Below are 16,769 nucleotides of genomic sequence, written 5' to 3' on the forward strand. Positions count from 1 at the left end.
GAGTGGGAAGGAAATGGAAACAGACAGGCGACTACCATGCTAGGCCTGATGACATTTCTGGTAGAGCCGGAGAAAAACAAAAGGGGAGGGTGAGGGAGAGGGGTGCAGAAAGGGAGGGGCGGAACAAGCGACTATCGTACTAGGCCTGACGACATTTCAGACAGTGCTGGAGGGAGGCGGGGGGTGGTCAAGTAAGGACGGGGGTAGAAGACAGACAAGGTTGCTATTATACTAGGTCCAGGGACAATTCTGATGGAGTAAGTGCATAGAAGAAAGTAAGGGGAGGAGATAGGAAAAGGGAGAAAGGGAGGAGGAGGAGAGAACAGGGAGTAAGCAGTCAATGGTGATGGATCACGGGAGGCGTAGAACCCACAGTAGCCTGGAAGAAGAGCGACTTCCAGGTGGCCATACACCTCACTAGCTCAGAACAGCAATGAGGGCGAGGTTAACTCAATGCAATGGAGATTATCAATTCAGAAAAGACAAGATTGCTATCTGGCATACAACAGGTGCTTAAGATAGCGTGGTAGATGATGAAGGGTGAACGGGCATGTTAGGCTAGAAATGGCCTTTTATGTTCGATGCCAATTGTGCCAGCACAAAGGCCATCACACAGCTGCCAAGTTTCCCAGTTCCATGCTTGATACCTCGAGCCAGTCCTGCTTTTTGGTTCCAATTGCATGCTGTAACTTGCCGTTTCATTTTCCGCCATTGCAAGGGTGGGCCTACACATCCCAGCAAGAAGCGTGGAAAGAAAAAAAGGCAAGGGCAGTCCTTTGCTCACCAGCATGAGCACACACAGGGGTTCTTATTGATGGACAGAGATTGCACATTTACAAATAGGCAGCAGAGTGCTCAACTGGCCGACCCCGTGTCACCAGAAAAGCCTGCAGCCAGGCCTGGCTTTTCAGCCCATGGCGCTGTGCATGCTGGCGCTAGTAGGCTGCTCCTTAGACTGAGACGCGTTAAACGATGTGTCACTGGCCCAAAAGCTGGGACATCCTAGAGGAGACGGTAACGGTGCGCGGCTGTGGTCAAGTGGCCTGCGTGCCACTTCCGCCTGCCTGTGCGGACTCTGTGTGTGAGAGACGGATGCAACGTGTGCAGATCACACAGAGCCAGCAGCAGGCCTGCAGACCACATGGAGGTGTTCATTGGATCCATAACAGATGTACAGTAGCAGTTAAACATACTGAACAACTTTAAATGTATAACCAAGCAGGAAAGCAAAGCCTCTCCATATGCTTAAGTCTAGACAATTCAACATAGTTAAGGTTCCATTTAGTCTTTATTACTAGAAGTGCACAATCAGCATAAATGGCCCATTCTACACCAGGGGTCTGCAACCTGTGGCTCTACAGAGGTTTTCCATTTCGACGCCCATGATCCCTCACAATTGACTATGCTGGCTACGGACAATGGGGAGTTGTAGTCCAAAACGTCTGGAAAGCAAAAGGTGGCAGACCCCGGGCCTACATGGAGTGCAACTTGGCAGTACAGAAGTGACTGCAAACCACGCTTGAAATATGGAACGTGCAAGCGCACCCAGTTTGTGGGTACACTTTCTAAAGAGGGAGCCCCATCATTTTCATAGGGGCGTGTCCCATGCAAACAAGAGAATCTCTTGTGCACTTGGCATTGTGTGAGCAAAGCATGAAAGAGGGCAACCAGGCCCTGTGGATGCACTCTGCACGATTGCCCCGCCCGTGGGTGCGCACCGGCAGTGCGACCTGCAAGCTTTGTGGGAGGGGGAAATGGGGGTCCATGGCCTGTACCAGCTAATCATCATGGGGCTAAGCAGTCACAGACTGCTCCCCATTTCAGGCAGTCTCCCCGCCTTATAAAGTATATCCTGTCATTGGGGACATGCGTTCACATATCACAGCCAATTTCACAGAGTGGCAGGTGCTAATTTGTGGACTGTGGTGCACTGATACTGCAGCTGGGAACAGGTTTTATGTTGTGTTCATTAAATCTATGAGCGGGTGGGGCTTACAATTATTGTGAATACAATTCAACACAGAACTATGCACCCCTGGCAGCTAAGGGGGTGCAAGCCCTTGGTGTGGGCTTGGTGCGCCTCCACGCACTGGCTTGTGCACACTGAGGGGATTGGTTAATCCGGCCAGGGGTGGGGGAGATAACCACTTCTGGAAGGGCTCTGTTTTTATCCATTGACACTCGTGAGAAAAGCATGAACTAAGCTTCTCCTTTGCAAAAAGTACCACTCACCTTGCCATCCTTTGAGGTTCCGGCAACCTGGCCCGTTGCTATGGTGATCCTATCGGGATGGACAGCAAGGCTGTCAAAAAATAAAAAAAAGGCATACACGTCAATCATTGAACAAAAAACAATATTTCTCATATAGTGTCAAGACCAGGAACAAGCGTAGCATCCAACGGAAATTACATGAAGACGCTGCGCAGCCGTGAGCGCGCGCCACCGGGCAGCCCTTTTATCAGGAATTCCCAGGCTTCAATATAATCAGACAAACCAGAGCCATTTTCTCATTACTTGTAGTAAAATACGTTAATGAACAAATAGTGGTTATGTTGTTTAATATTTTATACTCATTCCATTTTTCAGATAATTAACTTTCAAAAAAAAATATCACAAATCACTAAAGATGAAGTGTCCAAAATCCCAAAGATTACTTATCTCAGAGTTAAAAACCAAATGTCATATTAACTCGCAACCGTGCCTTATGTGTTCTGTGTTCTGCAAACACGCAGAGGCTCATTATGAGTTTCCCGGTATCCCGCCGGTGATTCCAGTGGGATACCGAGAAACTGTCCCTACCATCTCCGCCGGCCGATATCCTGGTATTATGGGATATTCCGGGTGGCGGAGACGGCAGCAAGTTCCCATGGATGGGATTGCTGGAATGACCTGCACTGGTTGTACCTGTGCCAGTAATTCCAGCATTTCTTTGCCGGTAGGGGCCTGAACTACTGGCAGAGAGCCCCTACCGACAAACTCAGGTTTCCCCGGTTTGGTAAAAATTCTGTGCCGGCATTACCGGCAATGTTTGGGCCATTTTTACCGGGGACCTCGTTATGAGGCCCTTAGTCTTTTTTCCTTCAGATATCAATAAAGCAAGTGCCATTCAAAATGGGATAAGAACACCTGTTACTACAGACCTTAGAAGCTGGCATGAACCGCTCCATAAGAACGCAATATCCATAATCTCAACACATGTCATAGGTATAGGCCCAATAAGAGAACCAAGCAGTAAACTATTGAGCTTTTAAAACAGCAGAGCAACATTTTAAGAGTAAGAGAGGAGCGGATATAGGAGCAATACAGCTGAGCAAAAAAGGCACACTGCAGTAACATAAAAATATACATTTCATGGAAGCAGAAGAAATAATAAAGAACTGGATACAGGAAGAGTAGGTGGCAACTTATTTTTAATGAATCGCAATTAATTAGTGATAAATAAAGGGAAGGGTTATCGCTTCCATATTCACGCAGATGGACTAGTATTTCGCACAACAGCGACTGAAAGTAGATAATACTGCGCTGTACGCGTGACATGTAGACCGGAAAGTTACAGCTTAGTCCAGATGTCATAAAATTGGGAAAGAATAGAGTTTTTTTTGGAAGAAGTTGGCAAAGCCAAGTACCCTGTCCACATTGCAAAAAAGGAGCCCAAAAGAAGGCGGGCCTTCGGCGGTGTCCACTGTCCCCCCCGACCCCCCCCCCATGGCCGGTGGGCCATGCCTGCAGCCAAGGCCCATATACCCCTCACAGGGAATTCTCAAATCCCACGGCCATAGGCCCTGTACTAATGATGGTGGTTCCTCTGCATGTTTTACCATACATCTTTAAAAGAGTTTTTTGGAACCCTCCCTATTGCGAAACAGCTCTCATTGATGGAAAAAAAGATGTTGGGTTATAAATGCTCCACAACTTAAGTGTTCCCCATCCCTACTACAACTTTCCATGACGCTCCCATCCGGCTTTCTGTGTCCCCACTGACCAGCTTACCCCTTTCTCTTTCCGTTTCCTGCGACGCATTTTATTTTTCAAGTGCATCTTGCAATAATTCCGCAAGAATCCCGTGCAAATCCCCCAGGATCCTCCCCGGCAAGATGATAACAGTCTGGAACAAACAGGGTCCGGGCCCACTCCTAACTCTCACCCTACACATGTAGCCAATCAATCAGCAAGTTTATTTAAAATGTAAAATTCATAAAACCTTTACAAAAACATACATTAAAAAAATTACATATATAAATACCAACTCTAGATAAGATATATATGCCTTGGGCCATTATAGCGTCACCCTACAGCAAGTAGACTTTCCAGTGCAATACAAAACTCTTAAGTCTTGGCCTTGTATGATATTAAAATACGCAGCACGACAATGTCTAAAATTCAAAAACTCTAAAAACGGGTATCGAAAAGCATTTAAGTGATAATTCATAGAATTTACAAAAAACCAACCTGTGCTACCAGTTCAATAGAATCTAATATGCACGTGCATGTAAGGCAAGGGGAAGGTGACCGAAGTTTGGAAATGAGTTTCCTTGCATAACTATTGGAAACTATTGTTAAATAGTTATCTATAACAAATTCAGTGCTATATTGGTGCAGTTGATATGCTTTAACTGTTTCCCTTTGATCTTCTGAAACCATCAAAATCCGCTGTTTTTATTGGAAAGTGTATAGTCAACATAAACGTATTGCTGTTACTAATTAATTATGGTTGTGGAAAAAGATGGGTCGATCCAATATCTGACAAAGAGCTTTTCACACAACGCAACCATGGAGCGTGCGGAGCATTTGCTAAACAGAGAACATCCCTTGCAATCATCTTGTTCATTGCTCCATATTGAGAGCCATAAGCGTGCATGGGCGTATTGTGGCAATAAGCCCCGAGACGGCAGGCCATTACCGCCTAAGGTAATGCCCCCGGGGCCGAGTTACAGGCCACAGCATAGCAAGGGCCTTAAAGAAGGCCCTGGGGGCATTACCATAGGCAGTATTGGTCCACCGTCAAGGTGCTTATTGCCATTAGTACCCTGGCCGTTAGACCGGGGTACTCCTATTTTTTTTCCTAGCTGCTAGGCACGTTGCGTTTCGCAGCCGAAAAAAAAAGGTTTTTAAAAGTTTCTCAAAAAATGACTGCCGTGGACACAAAACGTAGTCTGTTTAATATGGCTGCCACGGAAAGAGAAAACAAAGAAAATGGCCGCCATGGAAGGGGAGAAGGGACTACATGTAGTCCCTTCTCCCCTTCCATGGCGGCCATTCCGGAACGAAAATGCCATCAGAGATGGAAGTGAGTTGCACGCTATTGCGTGATCGGGTATACCATCAGGTAAGGCTCAGAATCCAGCCAACCAGAGGTAAGTGATTTTATTTTTGTTGTAGATCCGGGTACTAATGGAGTTTAAAGGACTTCGGAGTGAAATTAGTCTCAAAATAAAACAGTTTCACAGCAGTTGTAGAGGAAACCCACAAAATAGCTTTAAGAAATGTCCTTTCAGTAAGAGCAATCTGATCAAAACCACGGTTAACCCAAACTCCAGCACCATATAATATAAGCCCTACAGTTGTAGCCTCATAAACTTTAAGGACTGGAATTACAGTCTGGCCACCATATGAAGAGTCCTATTTACACCTCCCCATATCTACCTCAATATGAAACTAGCCCTTTTCTCTCCTCCAAATATAATTTTGAGCACATTTCGTTTTCGTCTTCCTTTAGGATTATTGAGGAATTGCTTGTATTGAGGAAGCAAAAAAATGGCGGCTTTCCATTTCTGAAAAGCCTAACTGATACCATGCACTATGGGAGGTCTGTTTTTATGTAGCGGTCCATGCCATATTCCGCCAGCTTCTAAGGACTGAATTATTTTAAAACGACTGCACCCTTTGACCCCAAATCAACAATAGGCACCTCTACAGTGCTTGATGCTCAAGTTGTTTCTTATTTGGTTCAAATTCGTCCAGCTGTTTTCGTGCTAGGTGTGTCGAATGGAAGCACATTTTCCTCTATGGCAAAATAATTGTTTCTTAACTTTTGAACCGTTGAAGATATTTTACCTAAAATGTCCAGTTTTGAGGGGCCTGTGCCTGGCATTTTCTTGGTAAAATTTGATCCAAATATATCCAGCAAAATTTCATTGAAATAGAATATTCGGAACAGGAATTCCAAATTGGTTTTACCTTGACTGTATACACACATATAGTTGTTGAAGCTTTAGCGGTCTGGAGTCTGAAATAAATTTTGATTGAATATGCAAAGAATTCTACGTGGCACAATTGCACATCAATTAGTGATCAGGTCTCACACCACGTTGGTTATTAATCTAATTGTGTGGACCCTTGTACACAAAGCAACAACTGCCACATAGCCCTCTTAAATCACATTGAAGGGCACATATTTGTTCAACATGTGGATGTGCAGAGCATCTTGTGTGTAAATTCCGAGAAATCTGCGGGGGGAAAAACCACACTTGTGCCATTATGTATTTTCACCAGTTTTGCGCCATTTTGACTTAACTACTTTCTTGAAACACAGTATTTAAAATGGCAAAGTAATTCAAATGAGAGATAGAGACAGTAGTACTAGAAATATTCTAGAAAACGGAATGTAGTCAATTTTGGTGAGACTTACCACTTCACGTCATCGTTGTGGCCCGTATAATGCCTCTGCAGTTGTTCCTCAACGTTGTATAGCACGACCACTGACGCGATGAAGTACAGCGTTTCGCCGGTTGGGAGAAGGTAGAGGTTGCTGCGGCAGTCCCGGCCTCTGTACCCGTATCTAGCACATGAGGTCAAGGTTGAACAAGGCTGGCTTGAAATGGCGGTGCACAGAACTCATACTTGCACACATCTTCAACATGGTGGGAATTATCGGTGCGCATAAGACGAAAAGCGTCAGCCAATGCTGAAGAGCAGAGCATCCAACTCCTGCCACGACTCGGAAGAATGCGTCCAACGTCCGGGCAGAGGTCTGCAACCCCCGACTCTCCAGATGTTTTGAACTACAACTCCCATGATCACTCACCATTGACTGTGCTGGTTAGGGGTGATGGACTAATACTCCAATACACAAGGACGCAGACCTCTGCTACAGAGTATTTCACCATTATTAGGTAAAAACGTTACACCAATCAGTCTATATGGATATGGGTCACAGCATGGAAGATAACACAATGCTCCAAGAAAGAGCACTACATAACAACTGCTTTTGCAACCAGATCACGATTTGCAGATATTTTTAGTAGGCTTTCTATGTCACGTGAAAAGTACAACCAGATTAAAGATAGGTACAGGCAATCTTATATAGCCCAACACTGACCCTTGGGCAGCAGGTGCTCTGCAGGCATAAGACATATTTTCAATAATACCCGCGGAATAAAAATACAGTCCACCCTACACCAACAGTACTGCGCTACAGTATACAAAGTGTAGCATAAGGCTGGCAACCCTCCCATTGTAGGGCACGCGTATGCGCTCTAGATGGGTTTGCGCTATACACAGTCAAATTAATTTAAAATAAAGAGATAAAATAACAAGCATTGAAAATGTGCACAGAAAAAAGCAAAACAAGGCAGAAAATAGAATGAAGGATAAGCAACCAGGTAGGGAGTGACCCAATGGATGGAGAAACATGCATTCCAAGAATCGGGATAGCCCCAGAGGAAGCCTGTGCTCTGTATACGAATCTATGTGTTATCAATAAAAAATGTAATTCCATAAACTTTTTTTACTTATAGAAAATACAGAAAAAAATACCAAATTATTATTTATTGGGGAGGGTCTCTCCCCTCCCCCCCCCCCAAGTGCCCCGTTTCCACAAGATTATAACCCCACTCGAACTCCCCCACCCAATTTAATCCCTTCCCCAACCCCCATATCTATTTTTGATACAAAATTCAGTGTTGATTCGGTATTTTCTATTCTTTAACAAAGTTATTTGTTATTTTATATTCGTTAATATCACTCGATACCTCTGTGTACATGCACAAGTCCTCTAGAAATGAGGAAAACAAGATGCCGGAGTTATGCCGAAGTTCAGTACTCCTAATGGCCCGAGATGCAGCAGAAACGCTCATGTTGGCTGAAAGAGCAGTGGGTTGGCACAGCACTACCGCCTTACAAGGGATGCCGTAAATCTTGAAAAGTGATCAGAGGTGAATTGGGCGCCATGGCAGAGAAATTCAAACGGGAGTCATTGGTTTAGAAATTCGACTGTGCAGTCTTCAGAGATGCCACCGTATAAGACGGAAGGCCCATGAACATGGCTTCACCACCACCTAAGCGAAAAAGCACGAAACCCTAGGCGGCAATGAAGTCCTTCGTCACATCTTTTGGTTTTCTACAAAGTCCTCTTGGTCCAGGAAGGTAGAGTGTAGATGGAAATAAAGTTATGGGCAAATGGGGCATTTATTGGAGATCCCTATGATGGCAAATTGCTAGGTAAGGTGGATCAAATTAATTAACAAAAGCAGATCAACTCTTTTCCCTACTTGCTACCACCACGTAACCACACTATCTTGTTTCTAACCAGTCAATGATTCTTAATTATTGAAACGCCAAACGGCAAAAACATTACACACTTTCCTCCTAAACATGAGCGGCATACATTTGATTCAGCCGTTGTAGTATTGTATTCCAGGGTTAATGTTTGTCCTAATCAATGTTTAATTTTAAATAACATGAACAGCGCGTGCCATCTAATTAAGACTTTAGACCGGACATCAATCTGGACACGAGAATTTAAATCAACACTGTTGATACAAGACACCGAGTAAAAGATAGTAGAAAGTAGAAACGGTGGGCAAAAGGGTAGTAACCTACAGAAGTATCAATTATCAAGTATGCCGCCACCCCATGGTTTTCCTGTCAAGGTGTCAGGCTGGATCCAACAATATGGGTTATCCCCCATTCTAGAAAGACCACTGGTCCTGGGTTCAAACTTCAAAGCAAGGTTCCTAAGGGTTCTCCCCAAGGATAGTTGACAACAAAGCCAATCACATTCTCAGGGAGTTAGAGTATCTCTGAGCACTTCTTGTAGTTTTGGCTCTGCATCCTTGATCGTAGTTTGAGGTCTCTGCCCTGGCCATGGCAACTTGTGGGATGTTGAGACTGCCTCTGGGGTGGGTATGCAGGTGCGGGTGGGAGCGTTGGACCCCCTTGTGACTGTAGAAGTCTGGAATGGTCAGGTGCATAGTTCCCCTTTCTGTCCTATGTCTGCTAGGCGTGGCTGGCCCACATAGGACAACTCCGGCAGGCACCCCCCATACTATGGTAATTCTGGTTAGGATGTTCTCCCCGCCACCATATCTGGTTACTACATCTATGGTCTTGGGGTCTGATCCCCGATTCCTTTATGGCCTTGCTGGTTCTGGGGATGGAGAACCTTGCTCACTCTGCCGCCATTGGGGGATATAGTGACCCTGAATTGTTCCAGCACCCAAAAGGCGATGTAGCGCTCTTGCCTTATGAACCTTTGAAATATTTGCGGTCTGACCCCTGACAACTTCTGGTCCGGGTCCTGAGCAGACCTCCAGCCTTAGCTGACCTCTACACCTTGGCTCAGACACCCAACTGTTCCCTGGATTGAACAATCACCTGGCCCCTGGCTCTGTCCTCAAGTGACCTTCCTGGTCTTTACACTCCTGCCCTTTCCCTCTTTCTCTTGATCTTCCTCTTCATGTATTTGCTCCTTTCCCATTTCCTGCTCCAGCTCTTGCCCCTCCTCCTGCTCCTTATCTTGATCCTGCTCACTTTCCTCCACCTCCTTCGAATTCGGCTCTCCTATCTCTCTTTCAACACTGTAATGCTGTCGGTGGAGGACAGCTGCTTTTTATTTGATAGGGTCGGTAATAAGGTGATTCGAGCATTGGTTGTTCTGTTCATTCCTAGGTTTCTCTACTCTTGGTTGGCCCTAAACACTGGGAACCAACCACATTCTCTTGTTGGTAGACTCTGCCCCGCTATCTTCAAGTGAGATTAATTGTGTAAGGTTGAAGACGAACCATGCATGGGAGATCCAGATTAGATTCAGGCTGGGAAATGATGCTGGCATCCTGTGCCATCCTTCCACCTGCCTGTTTCATTTGGAAGTTGCCCGCCTTCTCCTGGCGGGGAATGGAAAGCTGCGTCTCTTGGTCATGAGCTCAATGTGAGCATCCAAGTCATCTCCCGGCCATGCCATTTGTTTTGCTTGGATACCCGGTTCACCATCCCGGTCATCCTGTGACCCTCAGATGCATGTTTTGCTGCGACTCTTGTTCCGTGCAGGGTTCACCGAAACTCTGTGGCAGGCTCAGCAGAGACACTGTCTGCCTCTCAAACTTTCTGCGGGTGAGCTTTACAATGGATTTTCAGCTGGCTACATGCTCTTGATCTTTCCTGCCAGCATTGGGAGGAGGTTGGAGAGGGCAAGGGGACTAGGGAACTCTGAAAGACCACCTATTTACCACCTGTAGTGTTCGCTTCACAGAGTAGGTGGCTCCCCTTGAATGCCAGAGTTACCCAGTCCCCATTTACTGGTGGGGTTGTCATGACCCAATTACAAACTTTATTACCTGTCCACATTCGTTATGGAATCTACTATGCTTCAGTAATCACATATTATTCAACTCTCGTCTAGTCAATTAATAGGAGCATACCAGAAGGGATGCTCATGGCGGCAAACATGCAGATGTTTAGGCCCACCCTAGAATTAAGCTAATACTTCTAAGGTCAATCTAACCCGAAACATATAGAACTAAAACTTGGTCTGGATTAATACTTTTCCACGGATTAAATATATGGAGATAGAGCTTACAGAAAATCCATTTGATATAAACTTGTCAGACAATTATCATAGCAAATGGATTATCAACTTGCAATTACATTATAGGAGGGCAGTTGATCCTATACAGCGTGCTGCGACTGCAAGCTAAAGGATAATAACTGCATCATTTGTTCAACGCTCCATTTTAGCGCTTGCTGTCAAAAGAGACCTCTTCCACTTTGCATGACAGAATATGGATGATGCAGTTTGACGGATCGATGCCGGCATATAGGCTGGTACTGGGTGTACCACATAAGCCAACTGTGCTGGACCTATGATGGGGAGAGATGGCAGTGGAGAAGTGAGAAAGAGTCAGAGTGAGAGACTGCACCGGTGTCACGATGCAGGCAGACAAAGATGACGCAGGGTGGACCATATGGGTCAATAGAGAGATGAGGCTTGCTCTGCTAGCTTGGCTTATGATAACCCAAAGAGAGCTAGTTTCACATATTGACACTAATAACTACGAGTCAAGGGTATGATATTGGGCCATTTGGGTTAAGAGAGCGCCAGGGCTCAAGCCGAGTATACAGGCGGGTGGATGCCCCCCAAATTATTTCAGAAGTCCCCCCACATTTTTCACAGGGCACCTTGATATGCTAATTTCTGGTGACACCACATTCAATTGGTATGTTAATGAGCCCCCCTATTTCTTTTATTTGGGAATTGGCCCCTGGAGAACACTTCTCTTGGAGAAAACGATAATTACTTATCAACTCGTTATTCAATTCTCAGAGAGGATATCAACATACCCAGGCTCTTGCATAGAATGCCTAGGGTACACAAATGGCAACATTACTCTCTAGGGCAGATATATTCACTGAGCAAAGGTGGTCCACAACACGGCCAGTGAGGCTCGTATTGGCCCACTTGTAATTCAGCCCTTTAACGAAAGAGTAAGATACCCAAATGCATTCTTCTTGTTGATGCATTTGCCGGCTCAGGAGAGATGGTTGACATCAATTCGACAGCCTTGGCTCTCTCAGATATCAGGAAATCTGGTCGACATCAATTCGAAGGTCTTGGAAATATGGTCGACATCAATTCGACAGTCTTGGCTCTCTCAGATATCAGGCGATATGGTTGACATCAATTCGACAGTCTTGGCTCTCTCAGATATCGGGAGATACTGTCGACATCAATTCGACAGTCTTGGCTCTCTCAGATTTCAGGAGATATGGCCAACATCAATTCGACAGTCTAGGCTCTCTTAGATATCAGGGGTGACTTGAAACTACCCATTCACGAGAGGTGACCCCTTGGGCGCATAACCGTATCCTGTGTTCAATGCTGTCATTTCGACAAGGGAGATGGTTGCTTCCGTCGATCAATCTTTCACTTGTTTTTGTAATAGGACGATCCGGAGTTGCTACCATTATAAAACAAAATCCAGTAGTAACTTATGTTTTTGAGTGCAGTCTAATGTCATGCCGCTGCCTTTAAGGTTTTTATTTTATTTATGTGAGAGGAACAGGGTCTTCATGGAATGTAAGCATGAAGTACCCAAAGAAATCCAGACTCCGGTCACATGTTCACTGTTCACTTAATGTCATACAGCTGCACGTTTGAGTTGCATAAGGGCCAAAAGCATGCGACCGTACCAGTTTCTTTTGTTGCTGTAGTTACACATAGAGCTTTTGTAGCCTCAAATCACTTGCATTATGTGTCACGTCTAGTATTTTAATTATGGGACAACAAAGAAACACACATGGCCTTTGCATAAGGTATTGAAAGGATTTAAATATAAATGTGCAGACTGATTTATTGTGATTTGTATAGTAAATTGGAAGTGAGCTCAATAGAACAGGTTATTATTTTACTTATTAAAACTCAAATATTCACAAGTAATTGTATCTTGCTGCACAAACAGCAGAACAATGTGATCAAGGGCCCAAATTGCAGACTCGGCTCAAATCACAGGTTCAGAACTCAGCCAAAATGTATGATCCTGTGTGTTTCATTTAATCTCACTGTGCCTTATTCTTCCAAAATTGAAATTACATTTAGGTGATTTTTTAATAGTGTCCACTGTGAACTAAATGTGTCAGTCGCGGCTTATATAAGTGGGCCACTTGGCTTATTTGATGTCCCAGTCCGACCCTGCCGCAAGCCCAATCTGAAGAGCACCAATGAGTGCCAAGAGCTTAAGTGGTAGAACTCTAGCCGCAGAGGTACTGGGTTGAGGTTATCCCTACCAGTGCACGAACTTTACATCCTCCCCAAAGTTTAATTGAAGCTACAATTAGTGTAGTAGCCTGAAGGCAATAATACTCTGTATTCAGTTAGCGACACAAAAAGTTACATAATTAAATAAAAAACATAATTTGAACAACTTACCGCAAAAGATCGCAGAAGTTGTAAACCATTTAGATCAAGTGCAGTTTAGTCAATTTCAACAAGTGGATCACAACAGAATTCCCCCTTCGACACAGATGACATCACCAGGACCCTGCTCATACCCTGTGAACATAACACACAAAAGGATACACCCATTCCAGTTTAAGTCGCCGGGAAGGCAGCTCCGCTTTTGCTTCCAAACTGTACGTTTCCACTTCGTCTTTGGGCATGTACATGGTAACGGGACGGCCGCGTAGAAACATCTTTACGTATCCTTCCTCTACAAAATGTTTGTACGCGTTAGTGCTGCGCCTCCCAAGATATCGAAATCACTCACCACACAATATATGGTTTTTTTGTTTGCATTTACTCTGACCTGTACTTGTAAACTATATACTAGTACTGGGCACATTAAGAATACGAGTAGCTGATACTGTGTACTAATTACTAACTATGGAAACTGCAGAACAGGCAACAGTCCCATTCTCCTGTGTCCAATTGGACATTGATCCTTACAAATGCTGCGAAACACAACATTGCAATCACACAAGTCTCCCACAGCAAACAGACATTCTGAGACTTTGCTCATGAACTCCACGAAGAAATAATTGCAATTAACCACAAACTCAATTCAAAACTATTTTATTCGATGTTGATGGATTATCATCCCCCACAAACAGATTAGCTTCCAGTTACATTTGTAATACTTTTATAGATGACCCCCACTATCAATATACTGTCTGTTTAGCAAGAACATCCACAGATTAAAATAAAACTAAGACAAGGAAGTTAATGCAGAGTTGGAAGTAGCATGCTTACGTACGCGCAAAGGAAACCATGCACAAAACAATAATTTGTAAATTGCGCTACTATAAGAAGGGAGACAGGTGAACTAAAGAATACATTTGAAGTTTAAATCCTAAAGGATGACTGACAAAAGAAACGGGGACCTTTAATAGCAGATCTGAAAGTAATGGCTGGGAGACTTGAGGGGACTCTGGAAACTAGGGGAACCAGGGAATGGGAGCAAGGATTGGCTCAGACTATTCGTGAGGGGCAAGGACAAAGCGAGAATTGTGTGAACATCTGACGGCAACTGTCCAAATTCCAAACTTGTTCGGTCTTGCGGCTCCACCATATAATCGAGGGGTTCATCCTCGCTCGCGGGCACCCCGACCAACGTTGGGGTCAGTAATATCCGTACAGAGACTGGAAGGGATATCCATGAGCAGAGAGGAAACGGAAGGTGCAGGTGAGTAAAAACAATATAATGACATGCCACAGAGTTAATAGACAGGGGTTTGGATTTTGAGTGACAGTATCTTTACAAACATGCCTTGGCTACAACCGCAGGAACAAAAGCGACACATTTGCAATGCTTCCTGTGGCCTCACAAATCGTGGGGAAATCATGAAGCACATGTTACCTAACATCTGCCAGGTCTACATTAATGCATACAAAGAGGCACTCTGCACACAATGTATAGAAACATTGGATGGCTGAAAAGTGTTGCTATTATGCTTGGTTACAAATGTGTGCGTACACACTGGTCCGATTAGCAAATCCGCACTATTTTTCTAATCATATCCTAAGAGATCATTTTTGAGGACCAGAAACCAGTATTAATTTGCAATGCATGACATTTGTATGAAATAAATTCCACGTTCAAGATTAAAAGAGCCACATTTCTAGATTGAAGTTACAAATGCGGATGCTCCTTAAGCGTAGCCAGGATTTCCTGAATGATGGCACTTAAAGATTTATTAAATGTCTCAATTTCTCTTTGGCTAGAAGAAAAAAGGAACAGCAGCATGTTTAGATCTGTGACTATTAGATTACCGCAAGGGTCTTTTACCTACAGCTCCCCGTACGTTTCGGACTACAACTCCCTGATCCCTCCACATTGACTATGTTGGCTAGGGCTGATGGGAGGTGTAGTCCATGACACCTAGAGAGCTAAAGGCTGCAGAGCCCTGGATTACTGCAAGGATGTTCCAATGTAAACGAGAATTGGAGGAATAGCAAGTCAACATTTCCGCCAGAGTCATGCTTGGAAAGATACTGTTGTGAAATCAAAGGTGAGGACTCATCCTGGGGTTAGACATAGCAAGCATTTACTTGAATCTACATTTCGCTCCCCCCTGGCAATTATTATTTAGAGACCCTCCCACTTCCCCCTAGTTTGAACACTTGTTGAAAACACTCAGAAAACAGGGCTTGCAGTTAGGTATGTTAGTCAGCTTAGTCCAGAAGCTTGGGACTACATGGAAACTGCTCAAGCAAGAAGCTTCTAAGCGTGCTACACCAAGCACCAGAGTAAGTCTTACGGATAATCTGGAGAGTCTGTGGTGCTTCACATTTTAGCAATGGGATCTAGGGAGGAAAAAGCAGTGCTTCTTGGGACAGTGAGTGCAGAGGCAAGTTCACACAGCTAGCGTTAGTAAAGGGCTATTAACAACGAGCTATTAGAACCGCACTGCAGGAAACCATCACACAAGACACCAACGTGTCACCATATAGCTCTCTCCGCAGTTCCTCTGCGGCATCTTCTGTGCCAAGGTCTGCCCTATGATGTTTAAATACCAATCGTAGTGAAATGTGCAGTGGTCTTGTATGGAGTGGCCATTTTGACAGACTCTTTGCGGGAATCATGAATTTAAATGACCAATTTAACAATAAATGTAGCACTTGGGAAAGTGATCCAGCTGGTGTAGGTGAGAACTAACCGTTGTGTTATATGTATATAGATAGCGGTAGGTTAGTTTGCCCGTTGGTTTGCTGTCTAATACATGATTGTGCTGCATGGAAAAGAAAATATACATGGAGATGTCAAGTTGGAGATCTACCATCTATTGCTAAGGTTAGCCGGCTTCTAAGCACTCACAATTATGGTAGATACGGGGGTAATAGGAATTTGCCAGGATCACATCATCTAGCCAAGGGGATGAAGGCTGCAATACATGGCTACACGTTATGTGATCCTCTAGATGTTTTGGACTTCAACTCCCATGTTCCCTAGCCCATATAGTCAATGCTGAAGGCTTGTGAGAGTTCTAGTCCAAAACATCTAACAGGCCATCTAACAAAATCTGTCAGTACCCAGCACCTCCATCTTGAGAATTGCTGAAAAAGGCCTCGAAATTTCTGGCATATGATTTTGAAGTATCTTTTATTTAATCCCTTTTGACTCAAACTAGCAAGAATGGAATTCTGCAACCGTTTTATTTAGGTCTCATAAGCATCTACAAATGTGTATTTTATTTCATTTTATTTGATTGTTGTTTTCTCATAATCAAGCGCTATGGTTCCCAATGGAAAGGGAATTCGAGTATACAACGCCAGGTGATTCCAAGAGATCCGTTCTTGGTATTGAAGGTACAATAATTTTAGTAGTGCCTCTCCAAACTGGCTAAAAGGCAAAGGTTGCATCCAGTCTCCCATTCCCAGAGTGAATGATTCCCAAGTTCACGCTATGGAAAATAGGACAATCCCTTTAGTGATCAAAACACTTACACACCATAAAACAAAAAGGTTGATTTAAACATGGAATAGGTTTCAAGATCCCATGGTTACTTCATGAGTTCTGCAAACCCAATGGATCTGCAAGCCCAAGCGGAAGGACTCACTA

At 44.2% G+C, this 16,769-nt stretch overlaps 1 protein-coding gene across 9 annotated transcripts in view; it reads right to left on the reverse strand.

The window, feature by feature from the left end:
- EML1 (EMAP like 1) overlaps positions 1–16,769 on the reverse strand; it is an 821,887-nt gene that overhangs the window by 159,775 nt on the left and 645,343 nt on the right. For all 9 annotated transcript variants that reach the window (XM_069637821.1, XM_069637826.1, XM_069637819.1 and 6 more), the window contains 3 exons: positions 13,292–13,421; positions 6,629–6,778; positions 2,233–2,302 (listed from right to left, as the gene is read on the reverse strand). In XM_069637821.1, the coding sequence (XP_069493922.1) occupies positions 2,233–2,302; positions 6,629–6,778; positions 13,292–13,421 (350 nt within the window). The remainder of the gene's footprint in view (positions 1–2,232; positions 2,303–6,628; positions 6,779–13,291; positions 13,422–16,769) is intronic.

This window comes from Ambystoma mexicanum, chromosome 14 (assembly GCF_040938575.1).
Source record: "Ambystoma mexicanum isolate Mex_15411 chromosome 14, UKY_AmexF1_1, whole genome shotgun sequence".
In the NCBI taxonomy this organism is placed as follows: domain Eukaryota; kingdom Metazoa; phylum Chordata; class Amphibia; order Caudata; family Ambystomatidae; genus Ambystoma; species Ambystoma mexicanum.